We start from the raw sequence: 22434 nt of genomic DNA, 5'->3' as shown, positions 1-22434 counted from the left end.
ACACTCTTTATTAACAGAGGTTGTAACAAATCAGCAGCCTCTGCAGTTCCCCTCGGCTCGACAGGAATGTCTTGCATCTCTCCTGTCAATTATTTGAGTTGCCAGTTCAGTGGCAACCGCACTGTTCTTGTTCTCATTTCTCACACAGTTTCATTTGCAGACATCACAGGCAGATGGCTACTGCAGACCCAAAGCCAAAGACTGGACTGTGGAACATTAATAAATCTAAAGAGCCAGATATTAAATTCAGAGAAAGAAATGCAGACACAAACAAAATATTAAAGTTACTCTGAACTTGTTAAGATGAGTAATGTTGCAACTGTTTCCCATCAACTTTGGCATATTTGCTTAAAAGCAATGATCAAAACATTAAAAAAATTGTTAAAGGCAAGTTCAACCACACATTTATGAACTCAGACACGTCATCAAGCACATTTCTCAGAGTATGGTTTAATAAATTAAAATGATCATGCACAAGTTGTGTACAAAAAAATAATCACAATAGAAAATTAAATTCACAGACAATCCTGTTTTTAACACAATAAAAATGCTAAGTTCAAGCAGTCGTACCAGTGTGGACACATTGAGAGAGAAGACTCATTTAACTAAAAACTGCAGGTGACCTACAAAGGTTTTGAGGAGATAAAAAAATACGGCATCATAAAAATTACCCCAGAAAAATTAGTAGCTTATTTTTACATCCAGCTATACAAAGTCTCACAGAAATAACTGCACAGGGGGCAGTCTGGGAATGTAGACCAAACAGAGGAACTACCACAGAAGAAAGAAAAGTCAAATCACAGCGCTACACGATCTGAACACATGCTGGGTTACGACTACAAAGTAACAAAGACCGTGCACCATGCAGGCTGGTCTGTCAGCTTCTAAAGATCCCCCGACAAAAATGGGGAGACACTTACAAGTACGTACAAGTGTAAAGTTCATCATCCACGCCCAGTGCACGGGAGGACAGATGTTAGGTCAGCACTAGTCCATACACAAGGCATTTAAACCCCAACTTGATCAATCAGTGTAATACAAACCAGTCATTCAAGTCTTGACACAAATGAATGATTAGAGAGTTGTTGTAAAAGTCCTGATCTGTGCTCAGAAGAGCACCTCTTCATTTTTAATGAGCAGCTCCACCACCTGCCTCTGGTAGCGGATGTCATTCAGTGCTGTTATGGCGTCCAGGTTGGGTGCACGCATGAGGGTGGGCCCGAAAACGATGGCAAGGTTTTCTGCATTCATCAAGTTGAATTTCTCATTCTGTGTCACCCTGCAAGCATGAGAGAAACGTCAGTTTGGTTTTAATTTTTTTTCAAGGAAGCATGACAGTTTGTTTCCCAGATCTGTATCATGTCAATATAATGAAAATACAACATGAAAGAGTAATTCACACACAGCTGACATGATGGACCCAATGTAATAATAAAATGAGTTCATCAATTCCTGACAAACATCAAATTATACACTAAGATTCATAAACAATAAACAAAATGTAATTTAAAAAAAAAACAACCTTGTTTATGTTCTGATTTCTGTTAAGCTGCATGGCTGCAGGGTTCATGTTGGTGTTGATCCCCCCCACCCCCCATTGATTCACCCTGATTACTCACCTTTTTAAGTGGGCCATGAGGTACTTGAGGGTTTCACAATGTGACGGTGGTAACAATGCCAGAGCTTCACGGAGAGCCTCCAGCCTCTTCTCTGTGTCCGTGAGCTCTGGGAACCAGAAAGGATGGAGTTGTTAGGGCAGCCAGTCCACACAGTCTGGATTCATTGTGGTTTTCTGGTTGGGGGAAGGGACGCAGCTCGGCATGTCAGAGGGAAAAGGACATCAGTTGACGAGATGGTTGATTTTGTCCTCATGTACTCAACTGTAGTTTATTTTATGGCTGAATTACAGTTAAACAAATAATAATTTTAACGTATAAGGTATTACGCTGCAACAGAACGCTGCAATTGAAATCTAACTCAATCTACATTCTACAGACATATCTAAAAATATGTAAATATAATACCTAAAATGCACACTTTCAATACAGAAATAAAACATTGGTTAAGTTTAGATTATTTCGAACATATACGGGCCAATATACTACAAATGCTCACAGTGAGAAATATTACACTGTCGGTGAAATCGGTGCAGTCCATTAGGAAACTAGAGGGGATGGTCTTTGTATCTTTTTCCCCCAATAAGAAATAATAAAGCTAAATGGAGCTTTAAACTAAATGTGAATTTGATGAAATGGAGAAAAATTTAATTCTAAGAGAAACTAGTGACATAACAGGCTTGGCATGGGATCATGTGTAATCTAGTGCAACGCGTGACTTTCACTCTTGATTTGTGAGAACTGGCAGCCCTACTTTACTTAAAGTACATTACTTAGTGTTAATCTCCAGTATGCTGGTGAAAAAGATTGAAACACTACAATGTGGAAACACATTTCAGAATTGTGATTGTTCCGTTGAAATGGTAACCCCAGGCAAATTCCACACAGAGTGTCAGTGATGTTGTTTCTCCACAATCTCCAACACTGTGCAATAATGTGTGCAACAACATATTTAATCCTCAGTTTGGCATCTGTGTGCAATCACACAGAGGTTCCTTTCGTCACTTTATTTCCTCATAAAATAGTACAGAACACATCTCATGTGCACTCTCTGTTCTTTCCTTCAATTTTGTTTATATAGATTTTTTTGTATAGATTTTTAGATTTCTGTTTTCAATGTACCCATCACATTGATTCAGGTCTGTCTAATTTGTTGTGGATTTCACGTACTTGCAGCCTCGATGAACCTGGGGTAAGCATCATAAGAGATTACAGGAACGGGCAAATCCCTGAGGTACAGTTTCAGTGCACCGGTGATGATATTGATGTCTTCATAGGCGTTCACTGAGATGTCTGTCTTCTCGCCATCTGTGGAGATGTGTGATGGAATAAGAGAGACAAAAAGAATGAACACATGAAACTGCTGACGTGAGCCATTTCTCCGAGTGATTCGAGAAATAGACTGTGTTACAGCGATGGGAGAACCGTACTCTGTTACTGGCTCTGTATCTTTGCAAAGTAGCCGCTATCATCCGCATGGCCTGTTTTATTCTGACTTTCCCTCGGTTATGCATGCTCTTCAGAGCAGGCCATGGCCTACTTGTGCTGGCAGACAGAACATCACAGTGCTGTGAGCTGGAATGACACTCTGTCATGGATGATCTCCCACATGTGGATGTGGCAGAGAGTTTTGCCCACTGCTGCAAGCTCTCCTTGCAGTTAAAATTCACACTGCGCTGGGCCAAGACAGGTTTATTCTTACTAAGTCGGCTATTGAATCCCAACACACCAAAGAAGTTGGGTTTTTTTTCTTCCACAGACACATTTAAGGCAGTGAGAGTACAGCTGTGGTTTGTAACCCCTTAGGTCCCTCCTGTCTGTCCACATACTGAAACCCTGCATGTGAGGGACATGTCAGTATAGGCGCTGCACTCCCAGATGGAGACTAATCCTTCACAAATGTCACTTTGTCATTAATCTGAAGTGTTCTGTGTGCCTTGTGTAAACATACGCGTTCTCCCAATGTCCAGTGTCATTAATCTGTAACGTTCTGCGTTGGTTATGTAAACATATGCAAGCACATCATGTCCAGGGTCTTGTGTGTTGACATCTGTTAAACATAGATTACTAACCTTTGTCAAATCCCATCTTGACTTCTTCCACTGACTCGCTATATCCCGATATTCTGTAGAGGCCCTCTGATTTCAGTCCTTGAAGAGCAAACAAGAAACAAACAACCTTTTCAGACATTGCAGCGGATGTCAGGAGTAATGCAGAAAAATTCACTTGCATATGATCACCTTGGGTGATTTAGGAAATGCCAATATAGACCGTTAAATATGCAACTTGGGCAGATGCAAATTGTTTTCTGCATCACCGGGCAAAATAATAAAGACATAAATCAAACTTAGCTACAGACACATATTAGAGGGCAAACAATGAGGGGGTACAACGACTTTCCCTACATAGTTGAATGATTTAACTGAAGAGCAATCAACGAAGGCAGCAGGAAGCGGAGTAATGTATTCCTCATTACGCATTTACAATTACCAGCAATCTCATCACTCCCCTCAGTCATACCCCACAAAAACATTAAGTCAGTTAGTAATTGAATCAGACTTTTAGCACAGCAACTTAATTGGTATATATTGCAGATCGCTTACTAAAAATTGGCAAAACAGTGTTTTACATGTATAAATACAGAAAAAATAGACTTCTTAATATTATTATGATTGCCTAGAAAAGGGATGGATAGAACATGAAAGCAATTTAGAAAAAAACAAACTAAAAAAAAAACAAACAAGGTGTGTGTCTATATTTTTAATTATATTAAATTAGGTCAAAAGTACATTTTGTTAAAGTGCTTAATTTCCTGATCAACAACAAACTTCACTGGTTATACTGGAATATATTGAAAACATCTCATGGAAGCAAATAGTATTTTATTATGTTCAGTTATTCTCTTCTTAAGTGGAAATGCTCCAGTTGAATTGAATTAATGTCAGTCAGTGAAAGCATAGCTGTATAGCTTTGGAATGGATTGGATAGGTACTTAAGACAAAAAGATTTGACCAAATCCATCTCAGGAAACGTAACCCCCACTATAAGTTGCACATTTGAAAGAAACACACGCATGCACGTATGCTCACAAATATGTTGAACTGACCTCTGGACTCGATCTCCCGTATGCACATGTCCACCACCATGGGCCGGGCTGTATTGCAGGCTTTAACAAGGGTCGTCAGGTCGCAGCTGTAAACTTTACGGATGTGTCGCAGGTCTGGCTTGCAGTCGTTTGGCACCAGAGCGGAACACTGTTTGTGGACGTTCAAACCACAGTCTGTGGAGACAGACAAAAAGAGGGGTTGGATCAGAGGAGTTTATTGTTCAATACATTTTTTCAACCACAAATGCAGAATGAGCAGTTTTGTTGTTTTTCTCTGTGAACTGGGACATGTCATTAAACAGTTGATTTGGATTTGGTTCATTGGTGAGACATTGTTGGTTTTGGCTTGTAAAGAAGTGTTAATCCGCTTGGTCAATATCTGCCGTTGAAATGTCACACGAACACAAGAGAGCAATTTCCCTCCAGTGAACATGGCATTGGAGTCACCTTCAGCTTCGGATAGGCTAAAGTCACCTACAAAGAGCCAGATATGAAATGGAGTAAATAGCAACGACAACAAACCAAAAACAATAGAACTTATTTGGCCAATAAATGTGTTGTAAATTGAAATCTCAGATGAATTTTTCTTTCCTTTAGATTTTTTTTTCTGTGCTGCAGAACATTTTCAGACATGAGATGCAGCTCACTGGGTTTTTAAATGCCACATCAGTCATGATGTTAGTATAAGCACCCCACGCTGCGTTTTGCCTTCAGTCACAGCGGATGGGACCGGAGGCCCAGCTGTTTCAGGGCAGAAATCACCTTACTGGGAACAGAAGTACCCGGGGAGATCAGATGCAGAGAGAGACTGCTGCTCTGCTTTGTACCATGCAGAGAATTAGAGGAGCATTGAAAATGCTTTGGCCTAGAGGAGGGACAGCCAGCGCTGCTGCGCGCTCTATTCTTTTTCAAATCCGAGCTCACGCACAATAGCTGTGGAAGTAGCGACTGAGGCGCTGCGGGCTACTGTAGACCTACTTTCCCAGACTAAAATGGGGCAGCTTTTAATGCTCTTAAATCTTCTGAACCATCTCCAACTTCCAAAAGGTTTTTCTTTCTGATAAATGTCATGCTTTTTTTTTTTTTTTTAAACAGCAATGTTCTGAACCCTCAATGGATTTGATCTTTTTTAAATTTTAGATTAAAAGGCTACCTCTGAAAACTGAGACTATGTTGTTGAAGGGCCTTGGACGATATTTTGATTAATATGGGTCCCCAGAGAAATTCACACAGCCTGGATTTATATGCATTGATGCAGAAATGTAATTACTTTAAGAGACTATTCTCTTAAGGACATGAGACAGCCCATATAATAGTGCCGGGCCTGTCATCACACACAAGCCTGCTGAGCTCCTGTGGTCTGTGTGAGTATGTTGATGGCCCCGAGGTCCCAGGTGGGGTGAATGAGGGTGAGACAGAGCCCGAGGGACCTCAGGAGTGAGGGGAGAGAGGATGCTGCCTCACCGCTCCGTCAGCTCTGTCTGTGTTGCTCTGGAAAGAGGCCGGAGCTCATTTCTGAGAGGAGGTTTAAGGGTGGCTGATTGCTAATTTCTAATCGGCACATTATCACTATCAGAGCGCTCCCAGTTGAGACTGGTCCATTTCTGAGAGGAACTGAGAAGAAAGAAGTACTATCAGTATTGATAGAAGGTTTTTTTTTTCTTTTTTCCATCCAAGTGTTTAAGTTAAATAGGGGTTGAGCCGTGTGACCTAGCTCTTTGGATGAAGTCGGCTGAATTTTAATGTGTTTGGAAAAAGAGCTTCTTCCCCACACTCCCAGCGCTGCTCCTCATTAAAGAGACATGCCAGCTTTGTTTTCCTTCATGGGCATGATGGGATGAGGCTGGGGGGCGTACTCTGATGAGGATATGTGGCACAACAAGCACAAGCAAGAGGCTGGCTCTCTGGCACTTGGCCAACAACAGTTCACTCACAGAAAGAGAAAAGGGGGTGGAGGAGTATTTTTTTTGGTATGCAAATGTGAGCATCATGTGAGACTTTGCTGCCCTAGATTCTGGTAGCTGAGTCTGAAGGAATGGCAACATATAAAGACTGACTTTGGACGTATGTGCCTTTATGTCAATTGTTGTCGGTTTCCAAAGTCAGTACATTAATAATTTAAGTCAGAGCTCCCACAGATTTGTGTGACACACTTTGTGTCATCAATAAAACATCAAAGATGCACATCAGGCTGTATCAGTGCTATTCTGAGACTCGGAAGGAATCTGTACAAGACGTAGCTCACAGTAAAATCTAAATCGGCACCAAAATGTTTGACACGCATAAAGCCAATATTGTTGTAATACCGGGTGAATAAATGCTGCATATGTCATGATCATATGTCATGATAAAATTTGGGGATAAACATTCCAAAATTCATTAGAAATGGTCCCTCTCATGTTTTCAGGTATTTAGTGCTATAAATGTCTCTCCAGTAAAAGTAATCTGTAACTCAAATAAAAATGAAGTGAAAAATTTAGATTTTAAGTAAACTATATGGTCTATTTAAAATTTGTATCTTAAAAAACAACATTCAATAACCCAACCCCCATGTTTAGGCTCCATTCACTAACCCAGAAGGAAAAAGTGGGTCATAAATACAGTATTCTATGTCATGGACTATATGCGTTACATCATGTCCATCCAGGGTTCATTCCATTCAGTTACACAACCCATAATCCCCAATCTACTGTTGAGATTTTAGATTAGAACTCAATAATCCGGCTCCAGATGCGCTAAAAACCAAGTAACCCATATACAATAATGCTCACTTTGTGCTCCACCGACGTAATGAGAGACTGACGTAAAGGACTTTATGTGTTACTGTTGCTGAGAACAGTCTTACCTGTACATTTGACCCCCTGAGCCATCAGCCCCCACATGAAGCTGGCACAGTGTTCACACCAGTGAGGTCCCCGAAAGGTATGGACCTACAACAGAGAGGAAGACAGTGACGGATATTAGTGATGAAGTGCAGTGACAGGACAGAGAGTGAACAGTGGGTGACTGAAGCTTTTTCCTCCATGGACACCACATCCCCTTCTGCAGCCTGCCAGCAGACCCTTAGGTGCTGCCATCATAAATGACACAGTGGAGGAGGATTATCTGTGTGTGGAGGAGGATTGTTGTTGTTATAAACCCTCAAAGTGACACCACTGATGTGGGTTCGCTGTGATTTCGAGGAGGCTTAGCCGTCATGGGCACGGTAAATTGTGACATTCAGAGATGTTGGAAGCAGTGGAGGGCCTCCTGTATCATGTAGGGAAGGAACCCCCCCCCCCCCCCCCCCACACTCCAGCAGGTAACAACAGCTCAGCCAATCAGAGAGGCCTCTGAGAACAAGAGCAAAACACAACTCTCCCAGCATTCCTGTATTAGGTCACCCGCAACTGCAGCGGGAAGCAGGAAACCCAAAACACACATCTTGCATTAATGTTGACATGAATAACACGACAAAGGTCCTCATGTCACTAAATATATTTACTGGTCATCCTGCTCCTTGTAGGTAATTAACTTCATTATTAGATTTAATGCAGATCACAACTAAAGTTTGAAATTTGGAAGGTTTAAGAAAAACGTGGCAAAATTTAGTTATTTTCAAAAATGTTATTACTTAAAAAAATATGTTTATCTATTCCTATGTTATTTAAGTGATATCTTTCACCTTGGTTGAAGGTTCATAATGGATGAAATACACAATTCAGCAGAAACAGGAGAACAAAGCAGGCGAGACAGACTTGTGAGCATCAGCACTTTGAAAGCCTTGACTGTAATATTTCTCCATCCCATTAAGCAGGCAAACAAGGAGAGTGAGCCAGAGCCAAAACAGGGATACAGTCCTCCACTGTTTCCCTTCTCCATCCACATAATCTCTCCATCTGGTGCTCCAGCTAACAGCAGTGGTCCACAGACCACCCAACAGATTTTCTTTTGATACAGGCTCACTGGACAGACCAAAACAGCTCTGTTTTTATCCCCTCGCTCCCCTCCAGCAACACACACCCCACCCCTTCCCATACGGGAAGCATGAAAAGCAGCCCTCCGGCCACACATGATGAAATCACACCAGCGTTTCCGAGAAACCGCAGCAGCAGCATTTCTATAAGTTGACTGTCTCACCTTGAAGTTGTGGACTTTCTCAGATTTGGGCGTCCTGTCGCTCTCTCTGAGTGTAGCTCTGCGAACCAGTGAGGTGAGCTGTGAATAAGCAAATAGTTTCAGTGGCTGCCAAAAAGTGGCTGAAGGTTTTTGTGGCCCCATCCTCATCCCCAGAGCCGCCGCCAGAATATCCTCCTGATTGGCCTCTCTCTTGGCCTTCTGCACCAGAGGCTTCTCTTCCTTGTTAACCTCGTAGGACTCTCTAGATGGCATGCTGGAGCTGCAGTCTTCAAACAAACGCTGGGCAGGCAAAGTCCCAAAAAATGAAGGATAAACTCCTTGATGTTCAGAGCAAGTATATATCAAACAATCTTACTTGCATTGTTCCAAATAAATAGAGGCATAGTGGACCGATTTAAAGAAAAAAAAAAATCTATGGAAGAGTCCAAAAAACACAAAACAGTGGACCCTTTCAGAATGTTCTCACAGCAGTGAGGGTAGATGAAGTGGAGCCTCCGTGGTGGGAGTGCCAGGCTTTATACAAAAGAGGTGCAGCCCTGGGTGCTCATGTGGTTCTCTGGGAACGTGTATGCAGATGAGCTGAGTGGCTGTGCTAATCCTCTCCTCCCTGTGCAGAGCTGATATTCTTCCTGGAACAGAGACAGCACACTGTTGTGTATGGATGCTGTCAGGGCAGAGGGAAAGAGGGGGGAGGAGTATGGGGGTGGACCCTGTAGTAGTCGCAGCAGATTAAATGGAACCCACCAGCCAATCGCAGCATGCGTACACCAGCTTCATAGTAGCATCCACCCCGCCCCCACACAACCATCAGATATCCAAGCAGGGGAGCCTGGGCAGGAAGAAATGAGAGTGGGATGATAATGAGCAATGAATGAGTCATGCGTCAGGAGGAGTGGGCTGCAGCCGGCTCAACTTGCGACAGCAGTGGGCCGTTAGAGAGGGGAGCTATTTTCAAAATCACGTTGCCACAGAAACTGATCATGGCAGCAGTCACGAAGCACAGACACGCACCAAGACAGCATCTCACTGGTTTCACTTTCTTCGCGTCAAACAAAGAGATGGGAATAATGCAAAATTAATAAAGAAGGAACAAAAACTGATTCTGAGTAAATTCCCCTTCTGAATAACACAGTTAACGTCAGCATAATGTAAGAAACAAGATATGTGTTAAGAAACAGCATCAGTGTTTTTGTCTTTCTAGTTTTATACCATCATGCACCAAGAGAGTTAATTTTATATGTTTTGTTTGTTTGTTTATTTCTGTTTTGTTCCCTTCAGTGCTCAGTCAACACTTTATTAGATAAATGCCCTTATATTGCTTTTGGCTGGAGTATATGCTCTGTGTATAAACAATACTGTTACCAGAGGAGGCAGGAGCATCACTTTAATATTCAGCCTCACAAATCAATATTTAGTTTCAGCATTGTGTTCCATCTTTCTACCATATGTTAAACTATGCAATAAATACTTAAACTTTTGTCTGTACGAAGCACCGCATCTGGAACCTTGGAGCTCTTTCCTTTCTTTGCGGCCTTTGTTTGAAGGTTCATTTCCTTGAGGTACACACTGATGCAACCGTGTTGTCTGCATGCAAATTAAGTTTCAAATATAGCATCATGATCAAAAATGTGAGAAATACGGCTCTGCAACGCGCCTCTGTAATTCACACTGCAAGTCTAATGTGATTATGCGTCCCATGTTTCTAAATCTAATTCAGCCTCAGCTGTTATAGTGCAGCGCGCTCACTTTTTTCTTGCAGAAGACAGCTGGAGAGGAAGTGACTGTGCACACTGTAGGGTCTTTTAAAAGAAAAAAGAAAAATCAATGGCTTTTACAGCTCTTGCTGCTCCCACCTCGTTGTGGAGGAATCAGAATGAGAGTGTGAGCAGCAGAAAACAGGCTTTGAAGATCTGTGAACTTGTGTAGAACGGCAGTCTAAACTGTGGTATCTGACAGGGTCGGGCTCACAACTTGAAAGGCACAAAACAGAGAGCTTCCTGCGCAGCTACTCCCCCTCATGCTCGGTGAAAGTCTCTGCTCAGGAGGGTACCTGTGAGTGGTGCAGATAAAAGACAGTGAGAGCCTTTTATATGCACCGGTTCATCATCGCAGACCCTGAAACCTTTAGAGGGGTTGTGCAGTGTAATTGTATTGCCTGCTGTTGAGTGCAGAATGAGTGTCTGACTCCCAGGATGTGGTTCACTTTGAACGCAGCTCTAATTGACACAGATTGATTTGCTTGTTTCCCAAACATGTCCAGAGACGGGACCCTCGAGGACGGATGTATACAGTGTGCTATCTCTTTACATCTCTGCAGCGTCCATCTGTGTCCGGCCTGGACATGTTTTTTGAAAGCGGTGATCTCTTGTATTTGACAGCTTGGGCAACAGTTTCTGCAAATAAACCCTTTTGATAGTTATTTGACCCAGAATTTAAAACAAGCTTAAAATTCTGCATTTCTCATTAAACTTTATTTCTTCACCCCTACCACTTCTCTTGTAATCTATTAAGCTGAGCTAAGCAATTCTGTGGCCTAAGAAGGTTGTTGCATAAAGGAAATGCTCCTCTAATGCACTGCCGACCCCACAAAGACATAATGATCCATTAGGAGGGCAGCAGCGTTTGCTCTCATGCTTCGGGTCTAAGCTCCTCAGGCTATGGTTTCCATCACTGACATAACAGTCTTTCTTTGAGATAAATAAGGAGCAGTCAAATTAAAAAGACCAAAAAAAAACCCCCAAAAACATTTCTTTCAGTGATGGATGCACAAAATTAAAAGGTTTGGAATTCACACAAAAGGCTGGATCTCAAGCAAAGCTGTCGATCAGAAAGTTACATAATCTTATGTAACCGGAAACTAATGAGGAGAGTGAGAGCCAGTGCATCATAAATTAAATCTAAGAGCATAGAGCACTGATGTCAGAACGGAGATGCCTGCACATTGGATACTTTCAGTAGAGATACATACCATTAAATGCAAAAAAAAAAGAAGATCATTCTCTGCATGTATTTAAGGCATCGCCAGGAGTGACTACACTTTGGCATTTCAAAAGTGTGGAAAAGCGTCACATAATGTATAAATGATTCTCTCATGACTCATTGTTATATGGGGAGAAAAAGAGGCCAGTGTGAATCAGAGATAGAGAAAGACTACTCTCGGTTAAGGCACCGTGGCCAACAAATACCACATATGCATAAGCTGCAGCACAAATGGCTGCATTTTCTGCTGCTGCTGCAAGAAACCTGAAACAAATTACACCATATTTTACCAGGACAAATAGATTACCTGGATGTGGCTGGAACCGTCTGTGCTGTGACAGTGATTTATGGTAGCCTGCTATCACATTTTGCTATTCACACTGCAAGGTCACAACATACATAGGACACACTCTTCACAATGCATGGGCACAATATAGAGTGAGGTTACACTCTCAGCTCCATTTTTAAACCGTCTATTCATCCTCGTCAGTGATTTTACTCCAGAGAGGCGGAATGTGCATGAAATATATTGTGACGGGTTAATGTACTTTTAAATAAATACATTATTTTAAATCTATCTTGACTCTCTGGTGAGCTTTTTCTTTCTTTCTTCTTTTTTCATTTTTAAGTGTGGGAGGATGAACCTCTCTCGCAGAGCTGAAAACATGTTTTTGCAGCTCAATTCTCACTCCACAATACATTTTTTTTTCCTAATGCCTAGCAATAGTTTTGGTAGAACTTTTTCTTTTTTTTCACAAAACACAAAATATTATTGTGAATAGGTGTTGGGATTAAACAATAAAAGGCATAATTCTTGTCGTAATCAGATTTGAAAGTCTTCTACTGCTGTAACCGTCACGTTTATGCTTATTTCCCCACACTACATGTTAAAAAAGTAAGTTAAAAAATATATATTTTATTCTGCACATTTCTTATCCTGAACTAACAAGAAAAAAAATAAAATCATACTGGAAATACCCCCAAACCAGTACATTTTTCCCGCTGCCCTGCTCCAATGCCACAAAACAAATCTTTGGAATTCAAATGTGTGCAGGCGTTTCACGATGAGGTTTGACACAATGGGTGCATCGAGCAGTGTTTCCTCAAATCCGCATCTTTGTTTTCTGATAATAACAATGTGTCCTTAAATGTCAGGAACTCAGAGCTGAATGTTACGTGCGCTCTGCTTCACTGATGTGGAAGAAACTCGGCGATCACGTGCTCGCCGTGCCACTTCACATCCGCCAAAGACAATATCACAGTGTGGTCTGTTTACCACGTGAGCGTTTGGGAAAATACAATGTTGTTAGAATTTCAAAAGTTGACATGCCTTTTGCTTTTGTGTTATAGGCAGCATTAGTTACAGTTATCGTTTTAGCAGGAGGGCCCACATCCAACAGACCCTTGTAACCCTTCACAAACGCTGTCATCAATCCTGTCTTGAGAAACAATTTAGTTTCCACAAAGCCATCTACTCAGGAATCACCTGTTTATATAAAGGATGACTGGCTGTTATATGGGATGACTAATGATTCTGCAGAATAATTAAAAGGCTTGAGCGGTCCTTTATCTCTTTGTGTAGCTCCACTGGGAGCAGATTCCCCCCTTCAACAGTGTGAATTTGTGTGATGAATGACTCATTGTGCAACAACTATTTTGGCAACAGAGCGATGATAACAGGGACAGGATGAGTGAGGTAATACCTTGAGTGTTTAGTTGCTCTTTATGTGTTTAACAGAAGAATGCCAAATCCATAGAAAATAAAGTTCTTGTGTTCACTTGCTTCAACATCAACAAGAGATTTTAGGAGCTTGGGGGAAATTGTGAGCCTTTTCAAAACAAACGTATTTTACTCTGTGCAAGTTCGCCACGGAAAGGAAGCTTTAAAGTGCTTTACATGAACACATACGAACATTGCAACAAATGCAGAATAAAACCAAACAAAATGAGAGGAATGAAGATGAGATTTTGATCGAGACAAGGAGTAAACAGAAAAAAAAAAAAGAGTAAAGTGGAAGCGCAACAGCCATCCATTCATCTTCTATACCGTTTTATCCCGCAGGGTCACACGTTCTGGAGCCAATCCCAGCTAAAGGCAAGATACTCCCTGGACAGGTCGCCATTAGATAGTGCTTAAAAACCTTTGGTTGGGATTATGAAAAACCTGGGGCCAATCAGATGTTTTCTCTTTGGTAAGTCATGATGAATTATTAGCATTTGCTCTCACAAGCCAGAGTACATCACATTTATGATGATGGGAAAATGTCAGTGTGTGTCTGGTGTGAAATGTCTGAAAGAACAAAATCACACGCTGCTCTCATAATCATGGAGAGTGGAGGCAGCAGCGTTGTGTATCTTTCCTTTTTTTCCACACTTATGTAACCGTACCTTCCTCCTCCGCGTCTCTGGAGACACAAAAGGCTGAAAGTAACTCAAAGTGCAGCTTCCGGAAGGATGGAGAGGTTCAGCTGTCTCATGTTGAGTCTGATCAATCAAACGGGCTCCACATCAGAGGTTTGTTTTGTTCTTGTCACACATGAGAAGATAAAAATCTGCAAAGAGAAAGCTCCACATTCACTGAAAACATCCGGATTAGAAGCGGTGTCCGCAGCTGGATTTGTGAGCATAAACAAAAAGAATTTTGTTTTATTTTCTATTGTTTTGATAAGAAAGCTTTGCCATTTCTCCTTGAATTAAAAACAAACAAACAAAAACAAACGGATTACCTTTGACACCGATCATGACTTTATATAGAATAACGCTTGAAAAAGCAATAATGCACACTTTCTAAATTCCAAGCTAAATTTAGATTTCTTTAAACTGGCCTGTCAACAATTCATATTATGAGATGTATCGGAATTTAATAAAGTTCAGGTTTACAATTATTTATATGTTTTCTTTTCTTTTTTCTTGTAGTAAACATAACTAAACTAATTGCATCAGATTAACAGTTTAAAAAAAACGTAGCTTTCACGCAATTAAGGGACTTATAAGTTTTGGAGTTCCTCAAGGTTCTTTATTTGGACCCATACTTTTCACATTATACACGCCTTCCTGTAGGGAATATTCCTAAACTCAGATGAAATAGCAGTTTTCATCGTCAATCCAACTGTGAGCAACCTCGGTGCTGCTTTCGACCAGGACTTATCTTCAACTCTGACATTAAACAAGTCTACAGGACTGTTTTGTTTCACCTGCGTAACATCAGGAACAAGCTGACTCAGAGTGATGCTAAGAAATTAATCCATGCATTTGTTATGTCTAGAGTAGACTATTGGAATTCCCTATTATCAAAGTCTCTGAACAATTGCTTAAGTCTTCAACTGATTCAAAATGCTGCTGCAAGAGTACTGACCGGAACCAGCAGGAGGGAACACATGGCTCTAATATTAGCTTCTCTTTATTGGCTTCCTGTGAAATCTAAAACGAAAAGATTTTAAGAACCAGGCTCCTTCATATATTAAAGAGTTGGTCCCATATTACCCCAGAAGAACACCTCATTCTTCAAACAAAAATCAGATTTATGACAATCTTTTTGCTTTCTGTCTCTGTCCTATTCTTTTCTTTCTATTCCCTAACCTCCAACCGGAACAGCAGACAGCCACAACCTCTGACTCTGGTTCTGCAAAGTCTTTTTCCTCTTAAATGGTCATTTTCACTTCCCATCATCACATATCATTAATCATATGGAAAAGTTTGGCTTTTCACTGTAAAAGTACCTTTTTTGGTGTGTTGTTTTTTTTTTCAAAACTATTTGGCTTCACTTATACTAAAGACTTTTCTTTTGACAGAAAAAAATATTCCAATTTATATCTACATTTATCATTGCATAATTTCTTTTTTAAATACAACAATACTTGTCTGAGAATTGTGCTTTCAATATGAATATTTTATACAGGTGGAATGCTTGTTATCAATCCAGTTAAAGATGGTTATAAAGTAACTTTGTACTTTCACGTAAGCATTTCTTCGACAACTCTTGTTTTGCTGGTGTTCCTGTAATGCAGTACTACTCTCTAGAGTCTACAGGATGTCACTGGATCTGTGCAACAACATGATTCCCCACCAGTTTTCTAACTCTGAACATTGTGCTCGCACCATCACGTTCAAAGGAAAGCATTTGTGTGCATCTTGTACTGTAAAAAAAAGAAAAGAAAAGAAACCCGACTCCTCCAGCTTGTTTTCCATGTTTTGGGGACAGGTGGCCCAGAGTCAGATTTTGGCAGCAGGTCTTGACTTTCTGATCAGTAATCTGCTCACTGTCTGCTCTGGCTGGAGAACACAAACCTGTGGAGTGTTGACCATATTGCATCTCATTAGATTTCACTTTCTGTAGAAGAACAGCATCTGTTTGGAGTGTCAGGTTCCCATGAGAACAATGTTTCTGAGCCAGTGGATGTATTTTATCCACCGTTAGTCATCTCAACAGCTGAAATGAGCAGACCGGTCCCCTGAGTAGTCAGTGTTAATAGCTATCGTAGAGGCGCTGATGTACCGTATGAATAATTTGATTACGGCAAAATGCTATGCTGGACTGAAACATGTTGCTCTTAAATAACATAGTGTGACTGGCTGAATGCAGGACTGTATGTAGTCTCATCAGCTGGCAAACGTGTTCACAGTGATAACGCAGCATGAACATGATCATTTATTTTTGGAAGATGACGCTGAGGTTAATAAAATCGAGAACTGACACTCAGAAAGAAAGAATAAATTTATTTTACTTCCCCAGACACAAGCGAAATTACCACGTACACAGACTGCTGATGGTTTTGACTGTCTGGTGACATTCTTCCCACACCGAATGGAAATAACCCAAAACTCCTGAGAATTTCCTTAGAATCATCATAAAACCATAACCTTGTGATTACTAGTAGAGGTGTTACACAAATGTAACAATAGATAAGTCAGAGGGGGGGTTCCTAAAATGAGTCATATTCAAAAGGTTTGTTTAGGATTTAATAGCACCTAAGTCAATTCCTTCTATAAAGAATCAATGAGTATGAGCCAACTAATATGAAAACAATAGAATAAACAATCTAAAACCCACAATTATTCATTAAATTTAGTATTTTTCCCCCACTGAATCGTTTCTTCTTTTCTCATGAAATGCAGAAAACTAGTTTGGTATTGTTCAGAATGAGCTGAATACAGTCATCTCCCGTGTTAAAATGGAGCCAGTTTTTTTCTCTTTTAATATCCTTGCACATAAGTAAAGTCTTGAACCGAATGCTTTTCCACCTCTATAAAAAGACTAGAAGGTGTTATTTGACTGTGTGAAGCTCTCAGGTGTTAATGGAAATCACTCCAGATCGCGGAATGGTTTTCCCGATGCAACAAATAATCTATGAAGTTCAAATAACTGTACTTGAGCACAAAACCAACTGTACAATTAATGTTTCAGCTCGTAAACCTATTTGACAGACATAGGCCTATTTGTTTGTTGAAGTGTTGCTCAGTTTCATGAGACCCACACGGTGGCCACATATAGCACGGCTTCTGAATAAAGTGATTTGGATAATCCAGATAAAGTGCTAACGTCTTTAAAATAGCCACACAAATCAGATTGGCGTGCTTTTCTTGCCCCACTGGACTTCGGGGGAACATCAACAATGCTGCTGTGCTCGCAGGTTTCTGACAAAACCAAAAGTGTTAAATGTGTAGTGTACGGCCCAATTTCTGTTTACCTGAATCTACTCTTGGTAGCACATTGAGGGAAGCCATGACCTTTAGTTTTGGGGGACCCAGGTTTGAATCCTGGGTGCAGCAGGAAGGGCAACATTGAGATACAAGTTGCAGAGACTTGTTGTGGCAACTTCTGTCAAAGGACGCATCTGAATAGACACAGTCATGCTCTTTATAGGAAAACAGTGTACATGCAGTAGCTGTGTTTCTCCTGCAGTGGTGCGGGTTCACGTTGTTTGAAGAGGCAACATGATTGACATTAATTACTGCATAAACAAGCCAGCTGATGGAAACAGAAGTATATGAATTTATGTCCGTCCAAAACACCAAATTTGGCTTTAGGCAGTTTTCAAATCAGCAGGCCATGAATATGAAATCATTCAAGATTAGGCAGAACAGAGCTGCTGGTGGACATCTGGTGGACCGGTGCTTGAGCCGCTTGTTAGCATATCAAAGACAGAAATGTACTTTTCAGACTGAGAGGGAAAAAAATAGCTCAAAGGACGTGTTGCCCAAAAGGAAACAAATAATTGCAACAGTGGTGCCGATGCTTCATTTAAACATTTAAGAATAGCACCTTTACTTTACATAAGACATTACACAAGCAGTGAGCTAATGGATGTAATCTGGCAGGAATCTCAAACAGAGTTCCTCTTTGTTTTGAACTGCTCAAGTTGAGCCCGTTTCCCTTCCCAGAGCCACTGTTATCCAACCTTGTTAATGTGTCCCCTGTGCTGTGAGAATACATAACACCCGCTGCAGAAGAAAGGCTGCGTTAGCCACAGAGATCACTCAGCTGCGAAGATCGCCCCGAAACCTTGCCTGAGTTTATTCCAAAGAGATGACGGGATTTCCGAGTTTCTACCTAATCTCTTCTTGCGCTGTTAAACCGGGACAATCTCGCTCATTGTCGACACGCTGTCTCGCTTGCCTCTGGCTGGTTTCGTGTTTGCAGAGTGCAGCGTTTCCCTCCAGAGGCCCGCCTCAGCCAGACTCGGAGCTCATTTGCCGTCCTTTGTATCCGCTGGATGAGTAAACAAATCGCACTCAAACTCATGATGAATCAGTATAAAGGTTTGACATGAATAATCAAAGGTTTCACTTGTCGTGCTTTCATAAACTATCTTCAACATCAGAACTTTGTACAAAGCCTCTTTCAGTTGGAATGAAGCAGGCACCGCTGCGTTTGTTGCATAAAGGCTCAAAATAACTTTGTTTAGGTCTCCAGAGATTTTCTGTACGCAAGAATGCATTGGAGTTTTTGTATGCAGCTGTTTATAAAAGGAGAAAAACAATCTCATTACAGGGTATTGTCCGTGGCTCTCCTGGAGTTTCATATCATACAGCAGGTTTTATTAGCACGGGGACTTTTTAGTGTTGGTCATGGAATTGAAACTGTTGTTTTCCTGTTCTTCTAAAATAGGATGTGAAACAAGGCTGTTCCTCTCACAAGTGCCTGTGTCTCTGTTCGACTGTTTCACGACTCCAACAGCATGAGCTTATGTGAGTTAAGCCATATATGATGTTTGAGTCAGAACTGACCCCCTGTGATGTTTGACAGCAGTAAGATTACCTCATATATAATTGTTTTACCTTGAAATTTGGTGGGGGGGGGGGGGGGGTACAGGCCGCCACTCCGTCACAGCTCAAATGAAGAGAGACAGACATCATGTTCTCCACGTGAGGTGAGAGTGTCAACTAGGCTGTGGCCCACCATCTAAATCATTACTTAGAATAAAAAAACATAAACACAAGCCAAATCGCAGTGAGTTCAGAACTATTTGGTTCATGCTGGGTCATCAAATTACAGCGCGTTTTTTTTTTGTGTTCAAACATACCGATGGCCTTCCATTGTCCTGATAGGACGCCATCAACTTCTGTCAACAATAACATCCTTCATTTCCGTCAATGAAGACGGCAGGCTTCACCAGTTGTTGAGAAAAACAAACCAACCAAGATTCTGTTCAGTTTATTTGCCACCGGGCCACTCAGGATAAAAGGGTCAAGTGTAGAGATGCCGTAGATGAGGGAAGGACAACAGGCTACATGAGAACCCTGCCCGCAATCATTACGGCCCCCAAGCCAATTTTCTAGAATTGATTTAACAGGTGAGGGGAGTAGGGGGAGGGGCGGGGTTAATCACATTAACCACATATCATTCGTCAATACTGTGTTATAAATATATTTTTGTTGGGCCAAAATCTCAAATAGATTGATGTTGATTCAATAACCTTAACTTGACAACACTGTTGGGTTTTGTGTGTGTGTTTTTTTTAAGGAGTTAGCAGCTTGAATTCACATGTATTGTTGTGGTTAAGTTGTGGATGTATTTGTGGCCCTTACAATGACCAAAGTTGCTTATTCCTACTCTAGACTAGAATTAATTGTACATAAAGAAACAACTCTCGTCTTTCCTTTAAAAGAAATCCCTGACCCATGCCGCAGCTCACATCTGATGAAGCAGACAGGCTTATTCAGGTCCGTCTCATGAGGTCTCATTGGATGATTGTGGTGAAGATCACTCCCGTTCCTCTTTTATTATTTCACTGGCCAGGAGACAGGAAAGAGCTATTTGAAATTTGGTGCACTTTGGAAAGGCATTAGGTTTGTTTGCAATGTGACATAAATGTAATAAAGGGGGTGAAAATACCATCATGTCTGAGCCGATCAATATCTGTCGGGCTCACATCTACCAAAGCGAAATGTTGACACACGGAGGAGCAGAGCGTGTCGGGATAACACGGAGATCTGATGACAGGAGACTGGAATACCATTAAAGCCACGGTGTTTATGTTAAACAAGTCAGAATATTGCACTGATCTGTGGCCCATTGTAAGAACAGCAGAAGGATTTAAAAGTCTCAGAGCAATTATATCTGATTATCTGTTTGAGAAATATGTTTTATGAGGTTAAAAAAACAAAACAACTTGTATTTTCAGCTACAGGCAGGTGATCTGAAGCAGATCCAATAATATAAACCAAGACTCGTAATCTCTCATGTGCAATTCTGGAAGAAAAAAAAAAAAAAGGAAAAGGAAAATTGTGATAGTTTTAGAATATTTTATCAAACAGGTACAAATTGCTACTGAGGAAACACCAACTATAAAAGCTGTAGGACAATGTAGGACCAGCTGGAAGAGCTTTTAAGAGTTGTTTTTTTTAATACACATTGTAATTTACACATCATGTTCATTTTCAGGGAGAATCATGAGACTGATGTGCCTTTTTGCATAATCTGATCACTTGCATGAACTGAACCAGTGGCTCGTAACTGCTTTCACCCTCGTGGCCCCAGAAACCGACTCTAAGAAAGGTTGCAGAGGCTCATCTCCAAATCACTGATTCATAAAACCATCACAGTGAAGTCAACTGCGTTCAGATAAAAACGCTCCCACCGACACACAAAACCAGGGGCCTTTGAAATAAAAGCCAAAATGAGTAGTTTCAAGTCTGCCGCAGATTGTGAAACAAATTTGTATTATGGTTATTCTTTGTCGTGTGAATATCTAAGTGCGATCATCGCAGAGCAGGCACATCCTGGGAATCACTAAGTGGATGTTTTCACAAACACCAACATTGTCAACAGCAAATGTGTTTTCAGTTTTCGGATCATTTGTAGTGGCGTCAATATTCATTGTGCAAAGACCGAGTGAAGTCGGAGCGCGTTCGGGTATCTGTGTACATAAACAGGATTTTGCCATCAGCGCGAGGTTAGAGTTGGGTATCGCTCTGAAATCAGCCAACGATGATGTGTGACTTCAAAGCAATTTAAAGATTCCTAAAAGCCAGTCTTAGAGCGCAAACAGTAATTAGCCATCACTTAATTTAATGGGGCAAATGTTAAAACAGTGATTAGCTCGGCTTTGTTGTCTTGATTAATTCATTCGCTGGTGTGAAAGCAAGCAGCTGCAAGTCTGCTAATCAGTGGCAACAATCATCACAACACCGCAATCTTCAGGGCCGTCTGCATCCACACCCCCCCCCCCCCCCCGCTATCCATCAGAGGGAAGGGGAATATTCAAAACCCTGACAGATCTAAATATTTTACAAATATTAAATGTTGTAAATCGCCTTCACACATCAGCATCATGCCTTCAAGTTAAAGCGTTTTTCTTATGCACTGCACGTTAATATTGCATGCTGCGAACGCAATGAATAGGGCTCAAGCTGCATCTAATCTGATTATTTGAATGCAAGAAAATCTACATTTGAGACACGTGTTTGACACGACAGCTATCCAGAAATTTCATTTTCATGTAATGTAAGAAAATGAAAACTACATGTGTGAGAACTGGGTGCAGTTTAAGATCAACGCTTGAGTGTCTTTGACTTTCAGGATGCAAAAGTAAAGATTTGAAGAAATTCTATGTACATATAACAATGATCTGTAGGGGTGTGTACATTATGGGATATGTTTATGGTGTGTGTGTTTTTTCTATGTATTAAATCAGCCTATTTATAATTCTCTTTCTCCTCACTAAGATCCAGTGTGAGGCACAATTTCTATCTTTGCTATTCTATTTAAAGGAGAATCCTGTTTGATTTGTTTGACACTTAATAACACTACTTATAAAAAGTTTGCGACGAATTCTTGTTATTTAAATTTTCAAATATTAAACCCCCTTTCTGCATGACATTCTAAAATAACATCTCTAAGTTTAGCACTGAGAACTGTCCTGCAACACTGATCTAATCGACAAGTAAGCATATTTGTATAAACAAATATTTCTGAACTTTACACACATGATCCTTCCTGAGTCATAAACAGCAGCCCCCCTGCTAAATCCACACATCAGCACAGAGCAGAGCTTTATAGTGCGGGAGAAGCCCAGCTGCAATTAATTTGATGATGGCTGCAAGTCTCCAGTTTCAGACGGCCGCAGTAAAGCTTTTTAAGAGCGAGTTTTGTCTGTAACAGCAGGAAAAAGC

At 40.9% G+C, this 22434-nt stretch overlaps 1 protein-coding gene across 1 annotated transcript; it reads right to left on the bottom strand.

Moving 5' to 3' along the window:
* Positions 1-430: 430 nt before the first annotated feature.
* Positions 431-9647, bottom strand: chn1 (chimerin 1). The gene is made up of 7 exons (XM_080479015.1): positions 8842-9647; positions 7568-7652; positions 4723-4896; positions 3689-3766; positions 2787-2924; positions 1620-1725; positions 431-1279 (listed from the first exon to the last, which is right to left on the bottom strand). Exons 1-7 carry the CDS (start codon positions 9091-9093, stop codon positions 1108-1110), a joined length of 1005 nt encoding a protein of 334 aa, XP_080335141.1. The 5' UTR covers positions 9094-9647; the 3' UTR covers positions 431-1107.
* Between the last annotated feature and the right edge of the window lie 12787 nt (positions 9648-22434).

The sequence above is a fragment of the Lipophrys pholis genome (assembly GCF_963383615.2).
Source record: "Lipophrys pholis genome assembly, chromosome: 13".
In the NCBI taxonomy this organism is placed as follows: Eukaryota; Metazoa; Chordata; class Actinopteri; order Blenniiformes; family Blenniidae; genus Lipophrys; species Lipophrys pholis.
Note: the sequence above shows the minus strand (reverse complement) of the source record. Positions and strands in the feature narration are given on the sequence as shown.

Coding starts and splice junctions, on each gene's coding strand:
- chn1 (XM_080479015.1), bottom strand. CDS start 9,093: ATGCCATCTAGAGAGTCCTACGAGGTTAACAAGGAAGAGAAGCCTCTG. Junction 7,653..8,841: donor AGAAAGTCCACAACTTCAAG/GTGAGACAGTCA, acceptor TCTCTGTTGTAG/GTCCATACCTTTCGGGGACC. Junction 2,925..3,688: donor CAAGATGGGATTTGACAAAG/GTTAGTAATCTA, acceptor ACATCTCCACAG/ATGGCGAGAAGACAGACATC.